The following is a 26,695-nucleotide window of genomic DNA, read 5'->3' as shown; positions in this document are numbered from 1 at the left end:
AACTTCAATTATGCTCTGCTGAGTGTCCAAAGGATCAGGTGACCTTTGCTATTAATAGCAAAAATAGCAGCTGCTATCTTGGATATATTTTTACATTTACAAAAACTTTAATTTACAGAGCTTCCCTTCCCATTTCTTTTACAACTTTGTTTTTATTAAGAATGTTGTTGGGCACTGCACTGGGGAGAGGATTTTAAAGTCTTTTCCACATTGCTACATCAGTGTGAGCTAATGTAACTCCATTAATGTCAGAGTTCTAGCAGCTTTGCAACAGAGGAGAGAATCAGGTCCTTCCAAAACAGCAGTAGCAAACGAAGGCGGATATGTGTTGCATTCCACAAAGTATGGAATAAGGTCTACATGCAAGTTCTTGCAGCCCTATATGAACTGCAGCATCAGTTTTTTGCCTGTGTTCATGTGACAAACTGTGTTTGCATACAGACATCATGGTCTATGTTAGCACTTTTGTATCAACCACGACAGTATCTGAATGCCTGGGATTGGCACCTTTGGCAATGAGAGCACAGGTCTTTAAAATTTGAGCTAAAGGTAAACTTGTTAGTAACAAACCTGGCTCAATCTTTTTTTAAAGGGTATTTGCCCCTCCTTTGGGTTATCAGTAACTTATTTCCCCTCTCAGTTTGCAGTATGACCTTTTTGGCCATATTATCACCTTACTCTTCACCCAGCACCATTGGCTTCACTGGCATATGGTATTATTCAGCGTGAGTAGGGCATCACAATGTGATCCTTTACCATTACAGTAGAGTCAGCAATGAACCTGTTTTTATTTGCAATAGTCACTTTTCCTCTTTCAATACAATCTAAAGCTGTTTCATGAGTTAGCTGTATTTTATCCAACCCAAATTGGACAGAGATTTACTAAGGTTTAATCCAACACTCAGTGCAGTCAGTGGAAGTCTTTTCATTGGTTTCAATGGGTTTTGACTCAAGTTCTAGCACAGTGAAATTCAGATAGGCTCGCGAGCCACAAGTGGCTCTTTAATGTGTCTCCTGCGACTCTTGGCAGCACATAATATTAAAACACTGATTTAATTAACAACCAATCAGGATGCTTTTACTGTGTTATTAACCAATTGTAGCTAATAAAATAATACTTGGACATTTTTCTCTGTGAATCATAGGCGCCGACTCCGTGGGTGCTCTGGGGCTGGAGCACCCACGGGGAAAAATTAGTGGGTGCTCTGCACCCACCGGCAGCCAAGCTCCCCTCAGCCCCCGCCCTCCGCCACTTCCCCCACTGAGCGCGCCACGTCCCCACTCCTCTGCCTACCTCCCAGCGCTTCCCCTCCCTGCTGCTGCTAAACAACTGTTTGGCGGTGTTAGCACGCTCCAGGAGGGGGAGGAACGGAAACATGGCCCACTCAGGGGAGGAGGCGGGGAAGAGGCGGGGCTGGGGTGGGGATTTGGGGAAGTAATTGGAATAGGGGCAGGTAGGGGGTGGAATTGGGGCGGGGATTTTGGGGAAGGGGTGAGAAGAGGCAGAGCAGGGACAGGGCCTCATGGAAGGTGGGCGGGGCCGAGGGGGGGTTGAGCTCCCAGGGGAAAGAGCGGAAGTCAGCGCCTATGCTGTGAATAATATATATATATATATATATATTTGTAATGTTTAAATCTGAATATATAGTACTAGTGTAAACAAAGTAATGAATTCACACTACTGTGGCTCTTTTGAGTAATGTGGATCACTAATTTGGCTCCTGAACCACTGAGGTCTGTGTATCACTGTTCTAGCACATTTTAGCAGCATTTGATTTTTTGTTCAAACTTTGATTGATAATCATGTTTATTTTAAGCACTTTATTTGTATCTATTTAAATTTTCAGTAGCAGGGAATTACGGGGAGGTCAGACAGTGGGGGGCAGGGTCAGACAATAATTATTTCATGACAGTAGATTTTAAGATTAGAAAAGTTAAATCTTTAGAACCATTAAAACACAAACTGTCAACATCCTATGTCAAAATATAGAAAGTAAATATTCTCAAATCAAACCCTAATTAGTTGTCAAGCAGCATTTTTCTTACCTTGCCTATCCAGAAATGTCTATTATTATTATTGAGAGAAATAATTTTTCTTTGGTTTGCATGTGTATGGTGAAATCAACATTTGTCAACATTTACCAATAAAAATCTACTCCTTCCAAGCCTATTTAATTATAATAAGAAGGTTTAACTTTTTTAATTTATACAGTTGGAGCTTTTAAGAATGATAGAACCAGAGTTGTGTATTGAATGGCATGTATAGGTATAATAAATCATGTGTTAAAATAGTCCTTCAACCTCCTGACACAGAATAGTAAAGATATCATAAAGAAACAAACATTGACTTTAAAAACAAGGCATACATAGTGACATTTAGCTTGTACAAAATGATAGTCTCCATGTAAATGCAAGTAGGCCCATTTCCCCAGAGCTGAATAAATGACATTCACTGGTTCCGAGGTAAATATTTATGTGTTCGACATGTCTCTAACCAGCAGATAAGAAGTGAAGTGGAAAATGAATTCACAAGAGAAGGTTCCCACATTAAAAATGTATATGTCATTACTATTTTGCCCACAAAAGCTAAAAGCATCTGGGGGATTTGGGATAGCAGACTATGATACATTTCTTTTATTAGTTGGTGGTAGGGTGATCACCCATCCCAAATTGGATGGGACAGTCCCAAAATGCAGAGTTCAAGTCCCAGTCCTAGGCAGAATGAGTCCAGAACAGCCCTACTCCCCACGAGGCCCTACCCCTGCTCCTCCTCTTCTCCCCGAGGACCCGACTCCTGGCCAGGCTAGAAGCCGAAGCTGCCCCATAGTAAGAGCCGCCCAGGGAGCCCAGGTCACTGTGGGGAGCCATGGACCCTCCATCGGCCTTGGGTGGCACATCCTGGGGTGGGGCGGGACATGGACCTGGGGCTGCTCTTGGGCACCTCGGAACCCTGTCCACAGCCGGTGGAGGGTCTGAGGGTCCCCACAGTGGGCCAGGCTCTCTGGACAGGCTGACCAGGAGGCGTGGCCTTGGAGGGAAGAGAAAGAATGGGCATGGAGGCTTGGGGGGAAGAGGAGGAGCTGGGGCCATGGAGGGGGTGGGGCTTCTGCATGTGTCCCGCTTTTGCCTTTTCAAAGGTGGTTACCCTAGTTAGTGGCTTAAATTGAAAATAGCTTGCATGACTTTAGTTCTCACTGCTAGTGTCATGATCCTAGCACACAAGCTCAGCTATAGAGTAAGGACTCAATCCTGAAAACACTTGTGGTAAAATTTTCAAAGGCGCCTGAGTGACTTAGGAGCCTAGGTCACAGTGACTTTCCATGAGACTTAGGCTCCTCAGTGCCTAAATCACTTTTGAAAATGGGACTTAGGGCCTTTTGAAAATTTCACCATTAGTACTGGGAGCAGTGCTTACCAATGGGAGTCAGTCAACCACACACTAGTAAGCAGTATATCTGGCAGCAAGTGGCTGAAGGACTGAGCCATCAGCTAGTGCCACATGTCGTCATCATCATCGTGTTCCTATTATGCCTCAGGCGTTTAGGGCAGTGAGGAAGCTCCTCCTTTCCTGTCTGTTTCTGGCAAATCTTTCAATCATTTCCCAGCTGTGCCCCAGGTTTTTCATCTCGGCTTCCACAGCTCTTCGCCATGTTGTTTTTGGGCAGCCTCATTTTTGCTTGCCTTCAGGTGTCATCTTATTGCTACTCTGGTGATGGAATCAGTTTCCATCCGAAGCACATGACTGATCCATCTCCAACGCTTCCTGGCAATGATGGTGCTCAGATCCTCTTGGTTGCACTGTGTCAATAAATCTTGGTTTGAGATTGTTCTGGGCCAAAAGATACCAAAGAAAGGAACTCTCAGTGATTGTAATAACTGGTGTGGTATCACACTTTTATCTGAGCCAAGCAAAGTATTGTGTAAGCCCATAGTCCAACATATATGAGAGACAGTTGATAGCGTTCTCAGAAAAGATCAAGCTGGTTTCAGAAACGGTGTGGATGCACAGACCAGATCTTCATTCTATGAAACATAATAGAACAGTGCTTAGGACGGCAATGGCAACTCTATATAAATTTCATAGACTTTGAGAAGGCTTTTGATAGCATTCACAGGACCAGCCTATGGCGCATTCTGCGGGTATATGGAATTCCTTTCCATATAATCAACGTCATCAAAAGCTTCTATTTCAACTTTACATGCAGTGTTGATCACAGTGGTGCCACAAGTGTGTGAGGCTTAATTCATTTCTGTAAAGTGCTTTGAGAACTTTGGATGGAATGATGTATAAGAGAAGACCATTATTAGTGACAGTAACATGTTCCACCTAGTAACTCTTGCTAGAGATGATTTGGCTTCCAGAAAGTTTAATTTGATAGCTGTCTTTCAAAGAACTAGAGGGGAAAACTAGGTTGTTAAAGATGCTCCACTGATGTGGCTTAACCAGGGGCTGTTGAACCACATTTGCTTTTAGAAGAGAAGAATAACCCTTTAATATGTTTCCTTCCACCATCCATGATTGCACTTCCACGAGTCTCTCTCTCTCTCTCTCATGCATCCCAGCCCGTATTGGTTGAGGCCTAAGCAGGTGCTTTGCTCAGCAAATAGAAAGCACCTGGATCTCTTCATCCCATCAGAAAGGCTCCCAAAAGTAGGGAGCAAACCTAAAAATTGTACTATTCTATTCTGTATAGGTTCTTATATCATTCTCCTCACTGTAGTATCTGAGTGCTTTCCAGGAGTGTATTAAGTGAAGTGACTCACACCTATCACGAGTGGTTTGATTGCACTAAAGTAGTCATACAGATTCAGCTCCTTCCTCACCTCCAGAATCATTCTCTCCAACTGAAGGAGGAGAAATGTTGGCCTCAAAGTCCAAAAAGTTGGAAACAGAATCCCAGCAGAGATTATTTCTTCCAAATTACTTAGACAACAGGCTATGCAAAAATAGCAAATATTTTTCATTTATGTTTTCCTAGGGTGACCAGATGTTCCGATTTTATAGGGACAGTCCCAATATTTGGGGCTTTGTCTTATATAGGCACCTATTACGCCCCATACCCTGTCCCGATTTTTCACACTTGCTGTCTGGTCACCCTAGGTTTTCCTGAAATCTTCAAGAAATAGTGGGATCTGCATCAAAGCATGCATTTGTGTATACTTTTCAAATCTTTGTTTAACAATAGAACCATTAATGAGTGGAAATGGGTCCTTTTCACTCAAAATTGTCCCTATTATTGACCCTAAAGAGAGGTCCTCTGGATCGTTCCTGGGTTGATCTGTTTACATCATGAACAAGAGCACTTCTCCAGAGAACAAAGCAGAGGCAAAGTTGGCAACACACTGACTATGCGTGGCTAAACATAAGAACATGTGTGACTGGGCAGTTTCTTTTTTCTATGAATTAATATCTGCTGCCAAAGGAGGTCATCTGTATATAGAAGCTCCTCTGTTATTTCTGAAGGCACAAACATTTGTAATATCCTTAATTTTGGGAGAATGCTCTCTGAGGCAGGTAATTGATGGATAAGCTCCTCCACCCTGTGTCTGGTTGACTGACAGATTCAGTCACATCCAGACACTGCAGTGAAGGGACTCACACTTCCTCCTCCCTCCCCCCCCCACTTCAATTGAGGATCAATAGACGTCAATTTCCTTTCACAGAAATTAATAAGGAAATTTAATATCTCTCTTCTTTCGGTGCATGAGCGCAAACGCACATTGACAGTGATGTGAGTTACATGTGCATACTGAAGAGAAAATAAACTCTTTAATGTTTGCATCCTCACTCTGCAATTTAAACATATTAGCAAACTGTCCCTTAACCACTGTGCTCCAGACAATCAGTCAAATATAGTCCCCTCTGATCATCTCTGTAAGTAATGAAGATGACACTCTCTCTATGAATTACACTAAGGGAGTTCAGAACTTAGCTGTCAGCCTCTAATATGCTCTCTCATTATTTGAGCTGTCCTCCCACCAGTATTTCATCTGATTGCCGATCTTAGTCAAATATTCAATGAATAGTCTGAATGGAATTTTGAACAGGAGGAGGAAACATTATGGAAGACCCTGAGGACCTGCCAATCCTCAATATATTAAGTCTTACTTTATTGGCTCTATGAGGGGAAAGTGTTTTTCTTTTCTTTGTGCTTCTAGAATCAAATAAAAAAGGGAAAAATGTAGTGTCAGGACATTGGAAAACAGCAAGGCAAAAATAACTGCAGATCTCGTATATTTTGAAATGTCGGACTTTCAACAAAAGCTATGTTGCATTTCTTCACTATGAGCACCTGCACTACCCAAAGCAGAGATTCTGTTCCTCCATCAACATCTTCTACGTTCACAAGTTTTCCCGGAAGAAGATTTCCTTTCATTTATTTTTAGAACGCCATCAGCATTACAAACATACAATCTGCCAAAAACTTTATAAATTCCAAGAAAAAAAAATATTGTTAAACCAAAGTTAAGCTTTTAAGTAAATAAAACCTTAAGGAATGCACCTTAATAATATAGGTATAGCTAAACACACAAAAATATCTGCAAGGTAGGAAGTTAAAAAAAGATCATACTTTAATAATAAAAAAATTGGCTGAATTGAAATGCAAAGTTAGGGTAACACAACCACCTTAACTTTAAGTTTTGTTTAAAAAGATATTAACAGTGTAACAAATCCCTGGCTAACTAGCCACCTGACAACTGTCACTACTGCACACAACAACCATTCAGTACTTCATGGAAGAAGCTAGATAGAAACAAGATCTTCCTGCTCAGAAAAATCATAGGCCTCCACCATTTGAGCTGAAAGAGCAGCATTCATAGGTTTCAGTAGTATAGGACCTATCACACAATTGATCTGTGTTAATTCTGTCCAGCAGATGCCACATACTTCAGTGCATTACAAAAGGAAAGATTTTTTCTTTTGATTTGAACATTCCTCTTCAGTGTTAGCAGCCTAACCACTACAGCAGTGTGGGTTCTTGAGAGATGACGTTGACTAAATGAAATGTGAAAAGTAAACAAATATTTTGTATGGTGGAAAATAAATTGGATTTTTAAATGTTCAAATTCAGTAGTCTAAGGTGTTATCAACAGAGGTGCAGAATTATTTTTAAATGATTTTTAATCTGACAGTCTCTTTCTAGCTAATAATTAGAAATGGGGCATCTGCTGTACTTATCTACTGGCAACATGGATATTTTACCATCTGTGAAGAATTGTATCCGTTACATACAACATGAAATCTGTGGTGCATGTTTATGTCAAATTGCAGCTCATCACTGTCTGACAGGCTTGCCTGAGATTTACTGACATTTTCTTAATAGAAGTGGGTAAAAATGAGTACTTATCTGTGAATGATAATTGTGCTGCTGCCCATGGGGGAAAGCGTAGTTTGAAGAGCAATACTAAGTATTGTTTCTCATTTGTATGTGAAGACCTACCAGGGAAAAGTTTACCTTTTATAGTGGAGTTCTGAAAACAACTCTCTAAAACTGGTGTTATGGATTTCCTTGTATATTGTCTTTCAGTGACTCCAGATCAGATTTATTCAGGCCTGGTTTACACACAGACTTGCATCAGTCTAATTACAGGTGCTTTTTTATACCGATTTAGTTAAGCCAATAATACTCTGTGTGGATATTCCTGAATCAATTTAAACCTTGCTTACATCAATTTAGCTTACAATGATTCTTTAGGAAATGCAGCTAAATTGATAGAAGCCTGGTTTAAATTGACTTAAAGGTCTCCATGTAGGGATTTTATATCAGTTTACATAAATCAATTTTTAAACAGCAGCTTGCATGTAGACTGGCCCTCAGTTTTTAAATTTTCTAATTTCCAGCCCTGTGGATGCGCTTGGGATCTCAGTTCTTTGTGTCTTGCGCATCATCTCCAAAAAAAGATTCTGTTAACTGTAAAGATTCATAATTTTGTTGATGATGGAAAAAAATCCAGCCCACCTTCTCACTGCTGTGTTAGCTCTGCAAGGCTAATATGGTTACACATTAAAAATGTTGCTTTTGTCAGAAAAGTAAGCAAATATAAGCCTGAATACGCATGTGTTTGACTAAAAGTGGGCAATTTTACATAGTCAATTTTCTCAACATAATTTCTGTTTAAAGTTTTTTGTTTCAATACTTAAAATTCAATGGATGCACATACAGACCTGTATAAAGCAGGTGAGTATTGTTTTAAAAGGTTTGCACATGTGACAAATTGTGGCTGCGTGCATATGCCACCTTTGTCAGCAAAGACGGAAGCCAGACTTTCACCACTAAAATCACAGACAAATTCTACCACTTCAGCTAAGGGAAAACTCCTTGGCTGTGCAGTCACAGAGATCAACCACTAGAGGGAGACATGCTCACAAGGATTAGGCCAGTGTGTTAAATTCTCCTGCTAGACAATCTTGCCCAAGCATCTGAGGTCAACAAAGTTCAAATCCTGATTGGGTGCTTTTTTTTTTTTTTTTTTAAATGAACCATAGCCACATACAAACATATCCCATGCTTGTCAGTAGGTTTAAACCCGGAGCCTTCAGCACCGGAAATACAGGCCTCCTACTTTGGCACCATAGCAGGGCTTTGCTTTTTAATGTTGAAGGTCCAGGCTCAGTCCCCATTGACAGCCAGGCTATCTGTACGTTTGGCCACAGTTTGCTCATATGTTCCCTGAGTCCATGTAAACAGTGATTTGTGTCCATCTAAAATAGATATAAACAATTAAAATCATGTTTTAAAATAGAGAGGGGCAGACAGAGCATGGCAAATGACTACAGGTAACAGTTCAAATTCAAGGAGCAAATTAAAATATGGTAAGGATTTCACTTTAAAAATGGGGCTTGTCATAAGATCAGCAGTGAAGGACCATGGACATAAACCAAGCAGACATTTAGGATGCTAGCTTTGTGGAATAGTAGTGACAAAATTAGTGCACTGCATTGACACTCAATAATGAAATTTTGTAAATTCTGCAAAAAGTGCCTAGGCTCCAATAGGTGTTCCATAAGTCATTAAAATTAAAACATAAATGATCTGTATTAATGTAATGTGTTGTGATGATACCAAATTCAATTGCTTCTGTCTTTTACAGATGATAGTCAGTATGGCCTCATCATTATATAAACACACAGTAGCAGGCCGCACCACACCAGAATTATTATGTAGTGCATTACAGCAATTTGTGTACAAAGAGAGAGTGAATCTATTGGTGATAGTCAAACCCCAAAGTATACAGGCCTTCAGTATAGATAACCAGCTAGAAGGCCAGATGTTCCTCCAAACTGCTTTATTAAGGCTGTGCCCCAAGGCTTTGGATTTGCACAGTGTTGGTTCAGTTCGCCAGTTTGTACCCTAAAAAATGTAACTTGAAGGCTAGGATCCGACGTTCACTATGGTTTGTGCAAACCTCAGTGTGTTTTGCCACTGACTTCAATAAAAGCAGATTCGAGCCTTCATTGCAAAAGATTCATGCTGCCCTAACCTGGAGTCTCCATAACTGAGCTAGACATCTCATGATGACAGGCTCTTGTGAAATTTCTGGTACATTTCATTGATCTAGCACAAAAATAGCCTCTCTATTTATTACACTCCTGCAGTTTTACTCTACAGTAACGAAAACCACAGCAGACCCTCTCACAGCTTGTTTTCATTTTCTCTACAGTACAGCAGGCCCCAAAAATCTCACACTATAAGGAAGGTGGGAATGAAATGCAAGTTTACAGGGTTCGCTTGCTTTACATCTCTGACTATCCCCATTATCCTAGCTGCTGTACAAAACTTTTCCAATACTATTTGTTCAATATGAGGGGGAAATACTCTATGTTGTGCAGTCAATTAGAAAGGCTATGGTAGCATGACTCCTGTAGCATTCAACTCTATGGGAGTCTAAAAAAAGGACTAATGCCCTAGAATATAATGCATTTTAAAAATCAACTGCTTTCAATTAAGCCAAGCAATATGACTGGCAACTAAAAAGCAAACTGAGAAGACCAGTATGGGTTTTTCTGAAACAGAAATTTATCTGAATTTCTGGTTCACAGGAATTTTTTTTTTTTTAATGGTTTTGTTCCGATTTGGAGTGAAACCAAATTTCAAAATATCATTTCTCGTGAACTGGAAATTCCACATTTTGGCCAGTTGCAATACTGAGATTTAGTTAACATTTTACATCACTTTGAAAAATACAGTGTTATATAGGTGCTAAGCATTATGTTCCACAAGATAAGTCACATTTTAATAAAGCAGCAATATTTTCTTCCCATTCACAGGTTCAGTCACAAAAGGGCCAGCAGGATAAAGTACTGAAACCAAGTCATGTTGTAAGGGAGATGCTTACACTTCAAATTGATCTAGTACTGCCAAGGGAACAGAGATGTATTATTTGTGTACTGTGGAGTCATAACCTAGAGGTAATTTTAAAACAAAAATCAAGGGAATCTGGACTGTCACTCTGGACAGATCCCAAGACAAAAATTGCTCATCTGAGAAGATTACAACTTTGGAGAGCTTTGCGTATGTGAACCCCTTTGAGACAATATACTGGGCTAGATTCTCCATTGTAAGTGGCTCCACAGGCAGCATAACAACAGTGCAAAGTGGGTGTACAATGCTACCAAATCATAATGGTAACAATTTACATGCACTTTGCACTGCTGTAAATAAACCCAAGTTGCAGGGCCATGGAGAATCTGGCCCACTGTATCAAAGCAAGTAAAGAATTTTAGAAAACATAGATCGACTCCGATCTAAGAACCACTGGGGGTGGAAAGAGGGATGAGTGGGAGGGGATACATATCTGGCAAGGAGTTGGGGCTCAGGGGGAGAACTGAGGCTGGTTTGGCACAGAGATTGGGACTTGGAGCATAGAGACTGGAACAATGAGCAAGGGGGACTGAGATTGGATGAGGAGTCTGGGACTGGGAGCCAGGGAGCAGGAGGGAAAAGACAGACTTGGCAAGAAGCCAGGAAAGGAGAACTGAGATTGGTTGTGCAAGGCAACTTGGGGCAAGGAGTTTGGTGGGAGGTTCAAACTGGGACTGGCTGTGCAAGGAGACTAGGACTGGGCTGAGAAGACTGAGGAGTGAAGACTGGGACTGGGTAGGTTAGGAGAATGGGACAGAGAGTCGGGGCAGGGAAGAAACAGAACTGGGACAGGTTAGAGGGGAGGGAGAAGAAGGGGTCAAGATTGGTGGCACAGGCATCATTGTCTGTCTTTGTGATAAAAACTCCTGTCCTTTTTGTGGATACAGACTAACACGGCTGCTACTCTGAAACCTGTCTTTGTGATGGGGTTTTCACCCCACAGATGCTGGGAAAGGGCCTGAGATGTCCCTTAACCTGTCTGTTCACCCCTGGAGGGTGGGCCAGGCCTAATTCGAAATAAAGCCCAGCTCGGGGAGAGCAAGGTTTGTCTCCATATAGAGCAGGGTGAGCCCAGCTGTGCGGAGGAGAACACGAGAGAAGGCAGAAAGTTCAATCTCTCTGGGAAGCAGCATGAATGAAGGATGAGAAGGAGACCAGACCAGACCAGACAGGCTACTCCAAGGGTGAGCTGGAAGCCTGAATGGAGGCAGGGACCCTGAGGGAGCTGTAGCCTGTCTGAACCCTGAGTGAGGGAAGGAGTGTGCCAGCTCCTGGGCTGTGGGGCTGAGCAAGGCACAGAAGCCTTTGGTTAGCCAGGAGGCCAGTACAGAGCAGCAGAGGCATGCCTGGGATGTTGTGGCTGCCAGCTGAGCCCAGCAGGGCAAGGTTTGGTTTTGTTTACATTGCTGTGGGACTTTGCATAAAGAACTCTTTAAAAATGGTCTAGCTGGAGGTCCAGAACATTTTTATGGCCAGAGTAGGCCAAATAACTGGGGGGGGGGGGCACAACTGAGGAAAAGTTGCTGCATTCAGCCAGCAGCGGAGGGAGATGTTGGAGCAGCAACTTTACTACAGTCCTCTAGAAAATACTCCCCTCTAGAGCCTGGAACAGAACTCAAGGTTCCTGACTCACCACCCCTCTGCTGTCACCAAACGTCAGTGAAACCCACTGGCAAAGGGTGGGTCTCATTCCTAGCCATATAGACCAGTGGTTCTCAAACTTTTGTACTGGTGACCCTTTCACATAGCAAGCCTCTGAGTGTGACCCCCTTATAAATTAAAAACACTTTTAAATATATTTAACACCATTATAAATGCTGGAGGCAAAGCAGGGATTGGAGTGGAGGCTGACAGCTCATGACCCCCCATGTAATAACCTCGCAACTCCCTGAGTGTTCCAACCTCCAGTTTGAGAACCACTGATATAGACAATGACAACCTACTATTGCTCTCAGTTATTCCATTAGCTCAAGTGGCAGAGGTCTGTGTGGTGGCTCTAAAAGCTCCACTCCTGTTGAGGACCCATCAGGATGTCAATATGATGGAATTTCTGTTTTATCAGTTTGCTTTTTTAAAACCTAGGAAAATTGTTAAAACATTAAAACAAAATTATTCAGGTTGTAAAGTCAAACACTCAAAAGTTAGGAAATACCAGAACTAAGGTTACCTGCGCAACCTTAATTTGGCCCACCTGTGCATAGGCATTGTGACACAGTCTTTAATTACATGTTTTTTTCCATAGGACCCCCGGCTCATTTAGTGCACAGGATGGACATACTCTGGGGATGAATCTGAGTTGTGTAGTAAATGAGGCTGTTGGTGGTAGAACCCCTACATCATTTGTTGATGGCATGGGAAGGTGTGTAGTGAATGAAATGGGATTGCAGGAAAAAGAAAGGACAATCTTACAATAAAGGCAGTTGCATCCTGGCCTGGTGAATTGATTCTGTTCCTGCTTCTTGCACAGAGTTCCTGTATGATGCAAGTCAAGTCACGGAGGCCAAACTTTTCACAGGTGATCACTAATTTTGTGTTCCTCATTTTCTGGGTGCCTGACATGAGACCCTAGGGTTTGATTTGCAGAAGTGATGAGCACTCCCAGCTGCAACTGAAGTCAATAGAAGCTGTTCCTGAATATATGAAGTGCTGTACACCGCTAAGTGCTCTGGAAAAAAAGTCCGGTTCCTAGAGTCTCAAATTGGGCACCCAAAATTAGTAGAAACTTTTTACCTTAATCTGTCTCTGCTCCCCATCTATAAAATGGGGATAATACCACCCCATAGATAAATGTATGTTTCTGAAGCACTCAGATATTAGAGGAATGGGCACCAGAGAAAAGTCCATAAGGAAATTCATAATTCTGTCTCTAGAGCAGGGTTTAATAGTGTGCAGTAAAAAATAGTGGGCAGCACATTGAAAACTCAGGAGAAAAAATATTGACTAGCTTATCATTCAGTGAGACATTCTGTACATTCTGGACACTGAATGAGGCAGCGGTCCTATGGATAATATAGTGTGGGATCACGTAATTCAAGGCTGTATCGTAGTGCATGCACATAAGATTGCACAGGCAAACTTCATTCTGGCATTTTCTAACTAGTGACTTTGACTTTGCAGCCTTAATGCTGTTCTTTGAACATAGAAATGCATATTACACAAAAATACACCTGTACTTTAATATAACACTGTCCTCGGGAGCCAAAAAAATCTTACCGCGTTATAGGTGAAACCACATTATATCGAACTTGCTTTGCTCCGCTGGAGTGCGCAGCCCCACCCACCCCCGGAGCACTGCTTTACCGCGTTATATCAGAATTCGTGTTATATCGGGTCACGTTATATCAGGGTAGAGGTGTAACTATTATCTCTCATGCTCAAAGTTCATTCCGAACACTGAGCACAGGTATTGGAAACAGCTTTCACAGCTATGGACTTTGACAGGAAGGAATCAGAACATTGTTGACCTGAAACTGGCCTCTCAGCCTGTTCTGAACTACCTGCAGATTTATGCTTTATAGAGAGAAGTTGTTGTGGTTGGTTTGGGGTTTTATTTGTGGGAAAGGGAGTTGTTTTGGTTTGGTTTGGTTGTTTGCTCAGTCTTCTCAATTACTGCAGTGGTTTCCAGAGGGAAAATCCAATCCTGTTGAGCAGCAGAACACAAACAACCGAGTTGTAATGTGCACCCAGCAGTAAGTTGTGTTCTACTGAGGGCATTTGCACTTGTGCCTATTAAACTAGGATAGTTTACTTAAGGACATTATACTAAACAAGAAAAGAATGTACTTTTCAAGCCATCTATTGGATGCAAAGAGAGAAAGAGCTCAAAGGCTCCGCTCCCTAAAAATAAATCAAAGTGAAAAGCCATTTGAGAATAATTGCAATAAGCAGTTCTTATGTCCATTAAACCCCCTCAGACAGCCAATATTAGGCAGAGGCCATGCTGGGGGCTATACAGAGTTGCACTGTCCCTAGGAGGTGCTCCAGGAGCCATTGTGCCTCAGGGAATCACAATGTTTCCTGAAGCTCCCAGGGAACCAAGGCTAAGAGGCGGGGAGTGCATCCATTGCACCAAGGTACTCCATGTGTTCCCTTCTACAACTGGCCAGCTCCACAGGCTGGTGTGGAGGGGGAAGGAGGTCATGTCCCACAGCCATGGGGGTGACTTGTGCACCAGGAAACACTAGCCAGACATTTGTACTAAGAAGTGCATAGGAATTGCAATTGTGCCTGGCCTTGGTGCAATAGGATGGGAGAAGGCTCTTTGCATTATCCCTCTCTTGCACAGAGAGGGCAGCCACATTCTGGCCCCAAACTAGCACAATCAGTTATTTCCAAAGACTTGTCTTTTGGCTTATTCCAACTAACAATCATTTTAACCCAACCACACCACGAATCTGATATGTGAGGTTCTATCACTCTTCTCACACTTGTTTTTAATGAAGAGAACTAACTTTTTATCCAAGGGTAGTTATATGACAGAAAAGGACTTAGCTTTCGGGAGGTCTCTTTTGCTTTGATTTAGACCAAACCTTTAAAACTCTTCCTATTTTGTTTATGTACAACATGAGATTATAGATCTACTTTCCACCATTAAAGTCGGATCCAGGTCCTGCTGATGTCAGTGGGAGTCTTTCCATTGACTTGATTTAATGAAGCAGGCCTTAAATTTGCCATGTCCTCTGTATTCAGCTTAATTATAACTGGTACAACAAAGTCACTTTCGAAAGCCTTCCTGGGAATTTAGAGCTGCCTACTGCAGCTGTTGCTAATGTAACCCACGCACCTCCTGGGTGTGGTGCTGTGTCCCATCTAGTGGCACTGAGACCACTTAGAGATTAATGACTCTGTTATAGCCTTAGCTAAGGGCCCCATGACTTTTAGCTCAGGCAGAGGAGACTCATACACTAAGCTCCAGAGATCCCAGGTTCAATCCTGACGACCGGGGTCTGTCGGTGTTACGCTACAGCAAATTCAGTCCTGCACATCTTGAGTACACAGCATTCTCACTGACACCAGTGGGCTTGAGATGTAAGAGGAATATGGCATTAGGTCTGAAATCTGTAATTGTCATTTGAACTTTTTCAAAATAAAATACTATCAAAAATTTTTCAAAATAGGATCTTTTGAGATTTCTTGGTGCTTGTCATCTTACTGGCTTGTGTGACAGTGAGAAGAAGTTGATGTGAACCTCAAAGCAAAGGCATATGCTTTTTGTCTCTCCTCCAAAGGCATGCACAGTAAGATGTGTCAAATGTCAGCAGTAATTACACAAAACTGCATAGCTTCTAATGTACTGTGTGAAGCTGAATATTTGTTATGAATCTTTAAACATTTGTTTGAAGGCTGCTTATTATAAAATAATCTGGATGTTTTTTTTAAAACGTGCTGTTTCCAGGATATTAAAAACAGACATGTGAATATGAAAAATTAATTGAAATCTATAAAAACTAGTAAGCATTAGTTGAAATGAGCTTTTGTTTTAAAAAAAGATATGCCGGGGTAATGCGTTTTAAGACAGCAATTAAAGTAACAGGATAGATTTTCTCTACTCATGTTTTGGAATTTGATTTGCAAGGAAAGAAAAGAACTGGATCCTAAGAGGGTGTAAACTGGCATAGATCTACTGAAGTCACTGGAGCTACACCAGTTTATACCAGCTGAGGATCTAGCCCCAAAGTGTTCTTTGGGACTATGCAGTAGCAGGAAAAGTGAACAGCAGCGAGGAAGAAATGGGCAGGGGGCGGAGGTAGAGAGAAGGAAATTACCAACATTCTTGTTTGAGGCAATAACATTAAAAGACTAGGATTTTTACAGAAGAAAAGTTGGATTTTCTACATTGATTAACTGATATAATTTTTATCTTCTAGGAACACTGGATGTTCTGGGCAGAAGGAAAACTGGATGTTTTGAGCTGATCTAGTGAAAATGGGACATAAATAAATAATTTCACATCTGAAGCTTTTCTCAAATGGAGGAATTTTGAATGGGAGCCATTAACATCTAGAAGTGGCAGCCTTTTTCTCTGTGTATCCTGGGGCAGGGGGAGGGGGGAATGAATTTCACAAACTGCACAACAGAAGCCAACGTGGCTGTCAAACCCAAAACAGTCACCGAAAAGATGCTTATTACCCTGACCTTGGCCATAATCACAATTTTGACTATGCTGCTGAACTCTGCCGTAATTACAGCAATTGGCACCACCAAGAAACTACACCAGCCTGCAAATTACTTAATATGTTCACTAGCTGTGACAGATCTGCTTGTTGCTCTTTTAGTCATGCCCTTGAGTATTACATACATAGTGATGGATACGTGGACACTGGGATATTTCATCTGTGAGATATGGCTTAGCGTTGACATGACCTGTTGCACGTGTTCAATTCTTCATCTTTGCGTCATTGCACTAGATAGATACTGGGCGATCACAGATGCTATTGAATATGCCAGGAAAAGAACGGCAAAAAGGGCCGGGCTTATGATAGTCACTGTATGGACTATATCCATTTTCATTTCGATGCCACCTTTGTTTTGGAGAAATCATCACAGCGTCACAATTCCCAGTGAGTGTCGCATTCAACATGATCACGTGATCTACACTATTTACTCCACTTTTGGGGCATTTTATATCCCCTTGACGCTAATACTGATCCTCTATTACAGAATTTACCACGCTGCAAAAAGCCTATACCAAAAACGGGGGTCAAGCCGCCACCTAAGCAACAGGAGCACCGACAGCCAAAATTCTTTTGCCAGTTGTAAGCTCACGCAGACGTTCTGCGTGTCAGACTTCTCGACATCTGACCCAACCACGGAATTTGATAAAATACACGCGTCAGTGAGACTTCCTCCTATTGATAACGACCTGGAGTTGGCTGGTGACCGTCAGCAGATTTCCAGTACACGGGAACGAAAGGCTGCTCGCATCCTGGGACTGATCTTAGGGGCTTTCATCTTGTCGTGGTTGCCATTTTTCATTAAGGAGCTTATTGTGGGCCTGAGCGTTCGCACGGTGTCTGCAGAAGTAGCTGACTTTTTGACATGGCTTGGCTATGTCAACTCCCTTATCAACCCTCTGCTGTACACTAGTTTTAATGAAGATTTTAAGCTGGCCTTTAAAAAGCTTATTCGGTGCTGGGAAAATTCTTAAAAGCACCTAAAGGTAGATATGACGTGACGCCCTGGCCTTAAGAATGAGTAAAATGCGCTGAATTTGGTAACGTTTTGCTTGGTAAAGGGGATTTTTGTGTTTGTCTTTATGCTTGACTTCTCTTTGGCCTGTAACTAGTTTTGCTGTTTTCTACCTCTCGTGTTATTATGGTACATAGTTTCAAATAAATTTTATTATATTGAGGCACAGAAGAATTCTTGAGAAAATAAACCAAAAACCCCAATTATCCATTCATTTTAAAAATATCTTATTTAAGCAACAATTTAAAAAATACATCTTTATAAAACAAATGGTTGATTTAACTTGCACTATAACATGGAGGCTTATAATCTATATCCACATAAGTACTTATCTGGTAAAGAATAAACTCAGCTCTTGATCATATCACTTAATGAGCGCAAAGTGAGCTGTAAACCTGTAACGTGGCATTCAGAGAAAACTGGTTATTTTCCTTTGGAATGAATGGCAATTTTCAACTTAGTTTATTCCCAAATTAACCTGCTCAGAACACATTCTGCTCTCCTTACACAACTGCTAATCTGGAGTAAATCCAGATAACACAGCAATACTTGGCTCATTCCTTCTAAAAAAGGAGCCTGGCATATACTCAAAGAAAACTTCTTGTTTTAGTTGGTGCCTCTTTAAAGTCACACAGCTAGATTCACGCAGCTAGGGAATCCAGCTACAGAACTGGTCCTTATTATTGAAGGTCCTTCCTGTGTGGGGAAAAAGAGTGGAGATGCTGACTGCCATCTATCTTATTATCAGAAGCCCTGGTCTTGCAGGCCAGGGCCCCCAACATGGAGACACCAGAACAACATCTGCATTCTCTTTCCTTTTCTGAATCACTTTAGACATTGTGGGGAACAGGAGACATGTACATAGCAATCCTCTGAACCATGGTTGCAAGACCACATCTGTGGCTACTGCTTCCTGATTCCCTCCATTGGGAATAGAACCCTGGAACCCTTGTATTGTGCCCAGAAGCAAAGAGACCAAAACAGCCAATAATCTACTCAAATACCTTGACAGGTTTCAGAGTGGTAGCCGTGTTAGTCTGTGTTAGCAAAAACAACGAGGAGTCCTTGTGGCACCTTAGAGACTTAGAAATTTATTTGGGCATAAGCTTTCGTGGGCTAGAGCCCACTTCATCAGATGCATGAAGTGAAAAATACAGGAGCAGGTATAAATACATGAAAGGATGGGGGTTGCTTTACCAAGTGTGAGGTCAGTCTAACGAGATAAATCAATTAACACCAGGATACCAAGGGAGGAAAAATAACTTTTGAAGCGGTAAGAGAGTGGCCCATTACAAACAGTTGACAAGAAGGTGTGACTAACAGTAGGGAAAAATTAGTAATGGGGAAATTAAGTTTAGGTTTTGTAATGACCCAACCACTCCCAGTCTTTATTCAGGCCTAATCTGATGGTATCCAGTTTGCAAATTAATTCCAGTTCTGCAGTTTCACATTGGAGTCTGTTTTTGAAGTTTTTGTTGTTGAAGAATTGCCACTTTTAGGTCTGTTATTGAGTGGAATTAATTTGCAAACTGGATACCATCAGATTAAGCCTATCTATCACTTGTCTGCTCAGCTAGTCTGCTTGAACATCCAACTTCCCTTTTACATGCAGGGCTCAAAAGGACAATAGGCTCTTCTCCACCCATAAGCAGAGAAGATTTGAGTTCCCTCAGGAAGTGGGGCGGGTCTGATACAAACCACTGCCAAGGTATTGTGGCCATAACTAGCACAGCCCAGCTGACAAGGTTGGGCACCAATGCCATTAAGGCATATCTGACTGCTCTGAACTTGAAACAATCGATACTTCGCTGGAACACCCTTCTTGTCCTATATGGACTTGGTCCCCTTGAGGATGGCACTAGTTGTCATCACAATGCTCTCTGACTCTGAAACTTCTGCAGCTGCCAAAGCAGGGATTTTGAAACTTTTTGGCACTGGCACCAGGGAGTCAGATGACTGTTCCTGGGCTTGACTCCCTCCTGGCAGGGCAGGTGTGCTAATCACATGCCCCTGTGCCAAGGGGGCCACTATGTCCACCATTTGTCCCTAGGGCTCACACATCAAAGAAGGGTGCCCAATGCTTTACATGCAGATAGGCTCCAGAGGTGCCCTTTTGACAGAGGCTCATGCCTTGACCATTGTGTCCATACTCCCTCCTCAGCTAGTGCTTAGAGCTGCACTCGCTTGTTGAAGGGCCCCAGCTGGGTGGGGGTTGTGGGCAGCCTACACAGCCATGCCCCTCCAGTTAGACTTTCCACTAGAGGAAACCTTTCCAACACTGTAACATAGGGGCAAATATAGCCTGTTTAAATTACTTACACACACACACACACACACACTTCTCTCTGACATGAGAAGGAGAGGGGAAAGGAACTGAAGTGGCTGCACCGGGGAGAGGCGTTTCAACAGTAATTTCTTGATTTAAAGTATTAGGTGGCCTGTACTGATACTTGTCTAAAGAGACAAGTAGTGCTGGAGGATAGAAAATTTGCTAATCACTCTTTCACAGCAGCTATTGTAGGTATGCAGAAGGCTTCCAAAACAGATACAAAAGCTGTAAAATTCAAGAGCTGCACAACATTAATTTCTTTTCATTGCATCCTCTTCCCTCCAGCAACTTACTGCCACAACCACTCAAACTACCAATTAGTGTTAGGTTTAAGATTTTATTTAATTTTAATACTCCGAGATAATTAATAGTAAAAACAGATGGAAACATAACTTTCACATTTTCCTGTTAAATAATGACTTAACATTCATTGCCAGCTGACTAGAGATTTTCTAATTAAGTCATCGGCTAAACACAGAGTTACATTTTCTAACAAATGATGAAGACACCACATTGATGAAGACATCCTGTACAGGGGTTGTACCGTATGACTGGAGAATTGCTAACATAGTTCCATTTTTTAAAGAGGGGGGGGGGGGAAATGATCCAGGTAACTACAGGCCTGTTAGTTTGACCTCTGTAGTATGCAAGGTCTTGGAAAAAAATTTGAAGGAGAAAGTAGTTAAGGACATTGAGGTCAATGGTAATTGGGACAAAATACAACATGGTTTTACAAAAGGTAGATCGTGCCAAACCAACCTGATCTCCTTCTTTGAGAAGGTAACAGATTTTTTAGACAAAGGAAACACAGTGGATCTAATTTACCTCTATTTCAGTAAGGCATTTGATACGGTTCCACATGGGAATTACTAGCTAAATTGGAAAAGATGGGGATCAATATGAAAATTTAAAGGTGGATAAGGAACTGGTTAAAGGGGAGACTACAACGGGTCAAACTGAAAGGTGAACTGTCAGGCTAGAGGGAGGTTACTAGTGGAGTTCCTCAGGGATCAGTTTGGGGACCAATCTTATTTAATCTTTTTATTACTGACCTTGGCACAACAAGTGGGAGTGTGCTAATAAAGTTTGCGGATGACACAAAGCTGGGAGGTATTGCCAATACAGAGAAGGACCAGGATATCATACAGGAAGATCCGGATGACCATGTAAACTGGAGTAATAGCAATAGGATGAAATTTAATAATGAAAAGTGCAAGGTCATGCATTTAGGGATTCATAACAATTTTTGTTATAAGCAGGGGACACATCAGTTGGAAGTAACAGAGGAGGAGAAGGACCTCGGAGTATTGGTTGATCACAGGATGACTGAGCCGCCAATGTGATATGGCCGTGAAAAAAGCTAATGCGGTCTTCAGATGCATCAGGCAAGGTATTTCCAGTAGAGATAAGGAGGTGTTAGTACCGTTATACAAGGCACTGGTGAGACCTCATCTGGAATTCTGTGTGCAGTTCTGGTCTCCCCTGTTTAAGAAGGAATTTAGGAATTCAAACTGGAACAGGTACAGAGAAGGGCTACTAGGATGATCTGAGGAATGGAAAACCTGTTTTATGAAAGGAGACTCAAAGAGCTCGGCTTGTTTGACCTAACCAAAGAAGGCTGAGGGGAGATATGATTGCTCTCTATAAATATATCAGAGGGATAAATACCAGGGAGGGAGAGGAATTATTTAAGCTCAGTACCAATGTGGACACAAGAACAAATAGATATAAACTGGCCATCAGGAAGTTTAGACTTGAAATTAGACGAAGGTTTCTAACCATCAGAGGAGGGAAGTTCTGGAACAGCCTTCCAAGGGGAGCAGTGGGGACAAAAGACATATCTGGCTTCAAGACTATGCTTGATAAGTTTATGGAGGGGATGGTATGATGGGATAGCCTAATTTGGGAAATTAATTGATCTTTGACTATTAGCGGTAAATATGCCCAATGGCCTGTGATGGGATGTTAGATGGGGTGGGATCTGAGTTACTACAGAGAATTCTTTGCTGAGTGTCTGGCTGGTGAGTCTTGCCCACATGCTCAGGATTTATCTGATCACCATATTTGGGGTTGGGAAGGAATTTTCCTCCAGGGCAGATTGACAGAGGCCCTGGGGGGTTTTCGCCTTCCTCTGCAGCGTGGAGCATGGGTCACTTGCTGGAGGATTCTCTGCACCTTGAAGTCTTTAAGCCCCGGTTTGAATACTTCAATAGCTCAGACATAGGTTAGGGGTTTGATACAGGAGTGGGTGGGTGAGACTCTGTGGCCTGCGTTGTGCAGGAGGTCAGACTAGACGATCATAATGGTCCCTTCTGACCTTAAAGTCTATGATTCTATGATTTCCCCACACACACACCAACCAAAGCTGAAAACAGTTCCACTAAGCATTTAACTTGATTGGAATTAATTGATGCAAATAAAAAACATTCATTAACATGGCACCACTGTCTCATAACTTCATTTTATGGTTTCAGTCTCCGTTGATTTATAAAGGGGTAGAGAACAATTGAGAACTTTTTGCTTTGTGATTGCTGCAACCATAGCTTCAGATACCTCCCTCCAGTTCCATCCTGGATGCTCCCCAGTCAGGCTTCCAGCCATTCCACAGCACTGAAACTGCTCTCATCAAGATCTGTAATGACCGCTTCATCGTCAAATCCCAGGGCCCCCACTTTATCTTCCTCCTTCCTGACCTCTCTGCTGCTTTTCACACTGTTAATCACATCCATCTTCCTTCAAAATCATGTCCTTTTGTTTTCAAATATACTGTCCTTGGCTGCTTCTCTTCCTACCTCTTGTGTGATTCTTTCTGTATCTATTTGCTTAGATCTTCTCCCATTTGTCTTTCCTACTCTCTGACGGGATCACACAGATCTGTTCTTGACCCCTTCCTCTTCACTGCCTACACTTTTCTTTGGCTGATTTCTATTTACACAGCTTCAACCACCATCTTTACACCGCCAACTCACAAATCTACCTTTCCACTCCTGACTCTTTCTAACCAGTCCTATTTCTCAGCCCATCTCTCTCACATCTCCTCCTGGATGTCTCTCTGCCAACCTAAGTTTAACATGGGCCAAACAATGCCTGATTTTTCCTCCCAGGCCTTCCCAATGCCCCCAATATCTTCCATTGTTAACAGTATTACAGTATAAGAGTCATTCAAGCCTGGTCAGGCATACAGAAAAAAGCAAATTCATGATGAACTCAAAGTAGCCAACTGGGCCTTATAGTCCATAACAAAACAATAGTTCTCTTGATTTTAGGCCCCTGACTGGACCAGGATAGGACAAGGTTCTGACTTCACACAAAGCTAGCCCCTAGCCTAGTAGAAGCAGCCAGCCCTTTTTATCTGGCCTGCTGGATTCTGATTGGCCTCTGCCTGCTCCCAGCCCTTCTAGGCACTGGAGGACCAACTCTCGCTGTTCTGCCTATAGCTGATTATGGGAGGCCTTTCTAGACAACCTCTGGAGATCCAAACTCACTGTTCTTCCCTTCCAGCAGGACCCCCTTTTATGGAGGGATGAACCAAGAGCGCAGAGCCTCTGGCAGGGGCAGCAAACAATAGTACAATGAAGATTAGCATGCTGATCTTCAAGGAGGCAGAGATTATGTTGAGCCTGCACCTTTAAGAGACAGTTAAAAAGAAAATCCCTGCCTGAAAAAGCTTCAAGTATAAAAGGCTAATTGTTAATATCTTATTACCAAGCCCCTGAGTCACCCAGCCCCCCATAGTTGTCATATACTATTTTTCCACCTACGTGCAGCCTTTTTCCTGTACATTTAACAAGGAGTGAAGCAAACTACTGCCAGAATCACTGGGTTCATTTTGACACTAGATGTTAAGAGAACAAGTATTTTTAGTAATTCTATTTCCTGCTTTTACAGACCATTCCATTTTATCCGTATTTAGTTTCCATTATCAGAAAACAAACAGTACTACAGTGTTGAGGGGAAATACAATCTTCCAGTACAAGCGGAGAGATTGCTTGTGTGCTTTGTGTAGTCTGTTTAATCACTTCAAACGTCAATATCAGATATGCTGTTTTAGTTCACATTTTATACATCTAAGTGATCTATGGGAAGAACTATCTTAAATTGCTTTATTGCTTTAGTGGACATGGTAGATATAGTGATACCTTTTATTAGACTAGCCAATAATTTACAAGCATGTATTACATAAGAATCCAGCTGAAAACAATATTCCCTTTGTAATTACTATCAGGTCTACTCCGGAGGCCCACTCATTTTTTAAAAATTTATTTAGTTGGTTAAATGCTAGTTTATCAGCTGGAAAGTTATTCTTTAAGGTGCCTATATATTACCCTAAAGATGAACATGTTACACTGACAAGATCTACTTGTTTTTCCACAGGAACTTTTTCACTTCTTTGTAAATTACACGATTGTCTGATGTGCTAAAAATATTTGATCCCCCTCTCCCTACAATCTAATACCGCACTTGCAAAACTCATTTCAAAATGAATTAGAATGAGGTGTCTAATCATATCAACAAGATTTTGTGAATAAATCAGTAAGATTTAACATCATTTAACTTGGGTTCTAGCCCAACCATGTAATTCAACAAGGACCACTACTTAGTCATTGTGGATCTGACCCAATGCTCACTGAAGTGAGCAGAAAGAATCCCATTGACTTCAGTGAGCATTATCAAGACTTGGAAGCATAGTTTCCTCCCAATTATGCCATCTCTCATCCTATATTTTTCATGGGCAAGATCTTCAGATGAATCGCTGCATTGAATCAGTTGATTTACACCTGCAGAGGATCTTGCCCAGTGGTGACTGGAGTTTACTTTATATATTCATCTTCTTAAATATTTCTACATCTATTACTCTGAGTAAAAAAATATAACTACCATCTCATTGAAAACATGTACTGGATGACAATATGAACCCTTATTTTTATGATCTAAAGAAAATATTGCTTTCACATCTTCCCTTCTTAATCACTTATCACACTACTCTCAGATTCTTTGGTATCTTCTTCCTCCTGGATTTTCATACACTCCTAACTTTTAGGAGGAATAAACCATTATTTGTATTACAGTAGCATTTAGGAGCTGTAATGAAGGACCAGGACCCCATTGTGCTAAGCTATCACATGCTAGCTAACCCCTACCTTCTTCCTATTGTAGCTACAGGGTAACACCATACATCTTAATTTCAGGTGGTGGAGTTGCAGGTTAGGATCTGGTTTGTGAACCCAAACTACTGTAGTGTTGCTGTGCATATCCCATAATATCATGTAGTTTTCTGAAAAATGACACTATTTCAGTGGTAGCTAAGTGATAGCCATATACTGTATGTGATTTGTAAAATGCTTTGTGATCCTTTAGAATGAAAGGTATTTACATCATTACATCATTAACACTAACAGTGGGTCACCATGACCCCATACCTCTTAAAAGCTCACTCTCTGGTACTTCTGTAGACAGAAATTACAGCTCCTCTTGTGCTGCCTTCTAAGGCCTTGGATATCTCCTGACACGTTAACCCTGACTGGTCTCACTTCTTCCCCCAAGGTCAGATTCTTTCACTTCCCAAGATATTCAGTGAACTTGACTGGAGTGGGAGAGATGAGAAACTCTCAAATTCAAACCTAGCTTTGAATCTTTTGGTTTTTTCCATGTGCACATTTTGGTTTCCACAAAATAAACCAATAAAATAGGGCAGGTAATTATAACACATTTTGTCCCACTCCAATCACCAGCATCATGCTGAAGAGAAAACATACAGAACAGCTACTTCACGTTTTGTTGAGTAATTTGTCATGCAGGAAGTTACTTCAATTAGGCACAAGCTCCCATGTTCTTGGGGTACTCAAATCTTTTCAAGTACTGTATCTTATGACTATACATGGACATTTTTGGAATTAGGGCCGCCAAGGGGGCGGGGGGGTATGGCAAGTGGGACAAATTGTCCCAGCCCCATAGGGGCCCCCACAAGGGCCCCCACAAGAATATAGTATTCTATAGTATTGCAACTTCTTTTTATGAAAAGGGCCCCCAAAATTGCTTTGCCCCAGGCCCCCTGAATCGTCTGGGTGACCCCGTTTGGATTAGATGAGTTAAAAAAAAGAGAGAGACTGTTCTTTCAACTACACTTTATAAACCACATTCCTTTCCTCAGTTCAGAAATAAAATCTACCTTGGGGAGAAGGAGGGGAGAGTTCCTTTGTAAACCATTGTTTTATACTTGGATGACAGTTTAAGATGGAATGGCGCAACTGCCAGCTATCAGTTTTTAAAAGAGCACAAAGAAATTCATCCAAGACATCACAGGGTACAAGTCTTAATTACTGGCAATTAACAGAGGTGACCTTTCCAGGAGTCTAACAAGAAGTTATTGTTTCCTTCCAAGATTATCCACAATAACTTGCTCAGAGCAATAAAATGTTCCAGGCAACTGACTCTCTCTTTTGTGATACAACCAGAAACAATCTCACTCATTTATAACAGAAGCAATCTGACAAGCTACTGGGGTGCATGGATAAGCCCAGACAGGCTTATTTTTCTGCTATATAACAAATCAGCCTCTCACATTCTGAGAATTTTTCCCATTAGCTTCAAGTTTACTGGTCTCTATTATGGTTTTCCTTTTACTTATGTACATTTTAATGATATCCATCATTTTGTTATTCACACACTTATATTTGAGGGATACAAGAGTTATTGCTACTTTTTTTATTTTGAATTACAAGGAGTACTCTTTTTTTCCCCTTTGTTTCAGATGTCAGAATTTCTTTTTGTGACTAGCCATTTAATCTGAAGCAGTCAGGGGGAAAAAAATACT

At 41.6% G+C, this 26,695-nt stretch overlaps 1 protein-coding gene across 1 annotated transcript in view; it reads left to right on the top strand.

Annotated features, from left to right (window-relative positions):
* HTR1E (5-hydroxytryptamine receptor 1E) overlaps nt 1–17,730 on the top strand; it is a 46,760-nt gene extending 29,030 nt beyond the window's left edge. The window contains exon 2 of the mRNA XM_034766077.1: nt 16,232–17,730. Within this exon, the coding sequence (XP_034621968.1) occupies nt 16,417–17,511 (1,095 nt within the window). The 5' untranslated portion in view covers nt 16,232–16,416 and the 3' untranslated portion in view covers nt 17,512–17,730. The remainder of the gene's footprint in view (nt 1–16,231) is intronic.
* The last annotated feature ends 8,965 nt before the right edge of the window (nt 17,731–26,695 follow it).

This window comes from Trachemys scripta, chromosome 3, assembly GCF_013100865.1.
Source record: "Trachemys scripta elegans isolate TJP31775 chromosome 3, CAS_Tse_1.0, whole genome shotgun sequence".
NCBI classification, from domain to species: Eukaryota; Metazoa; Chordata; order Testudines; family Emydidae; genus Trachemys; species Trachemys scripta.
The sequence above is the reverse complement of the archived record's forward strand: the minus strand, read 5'-3'. Positions and strand labels throughout refer to the sequence as shown.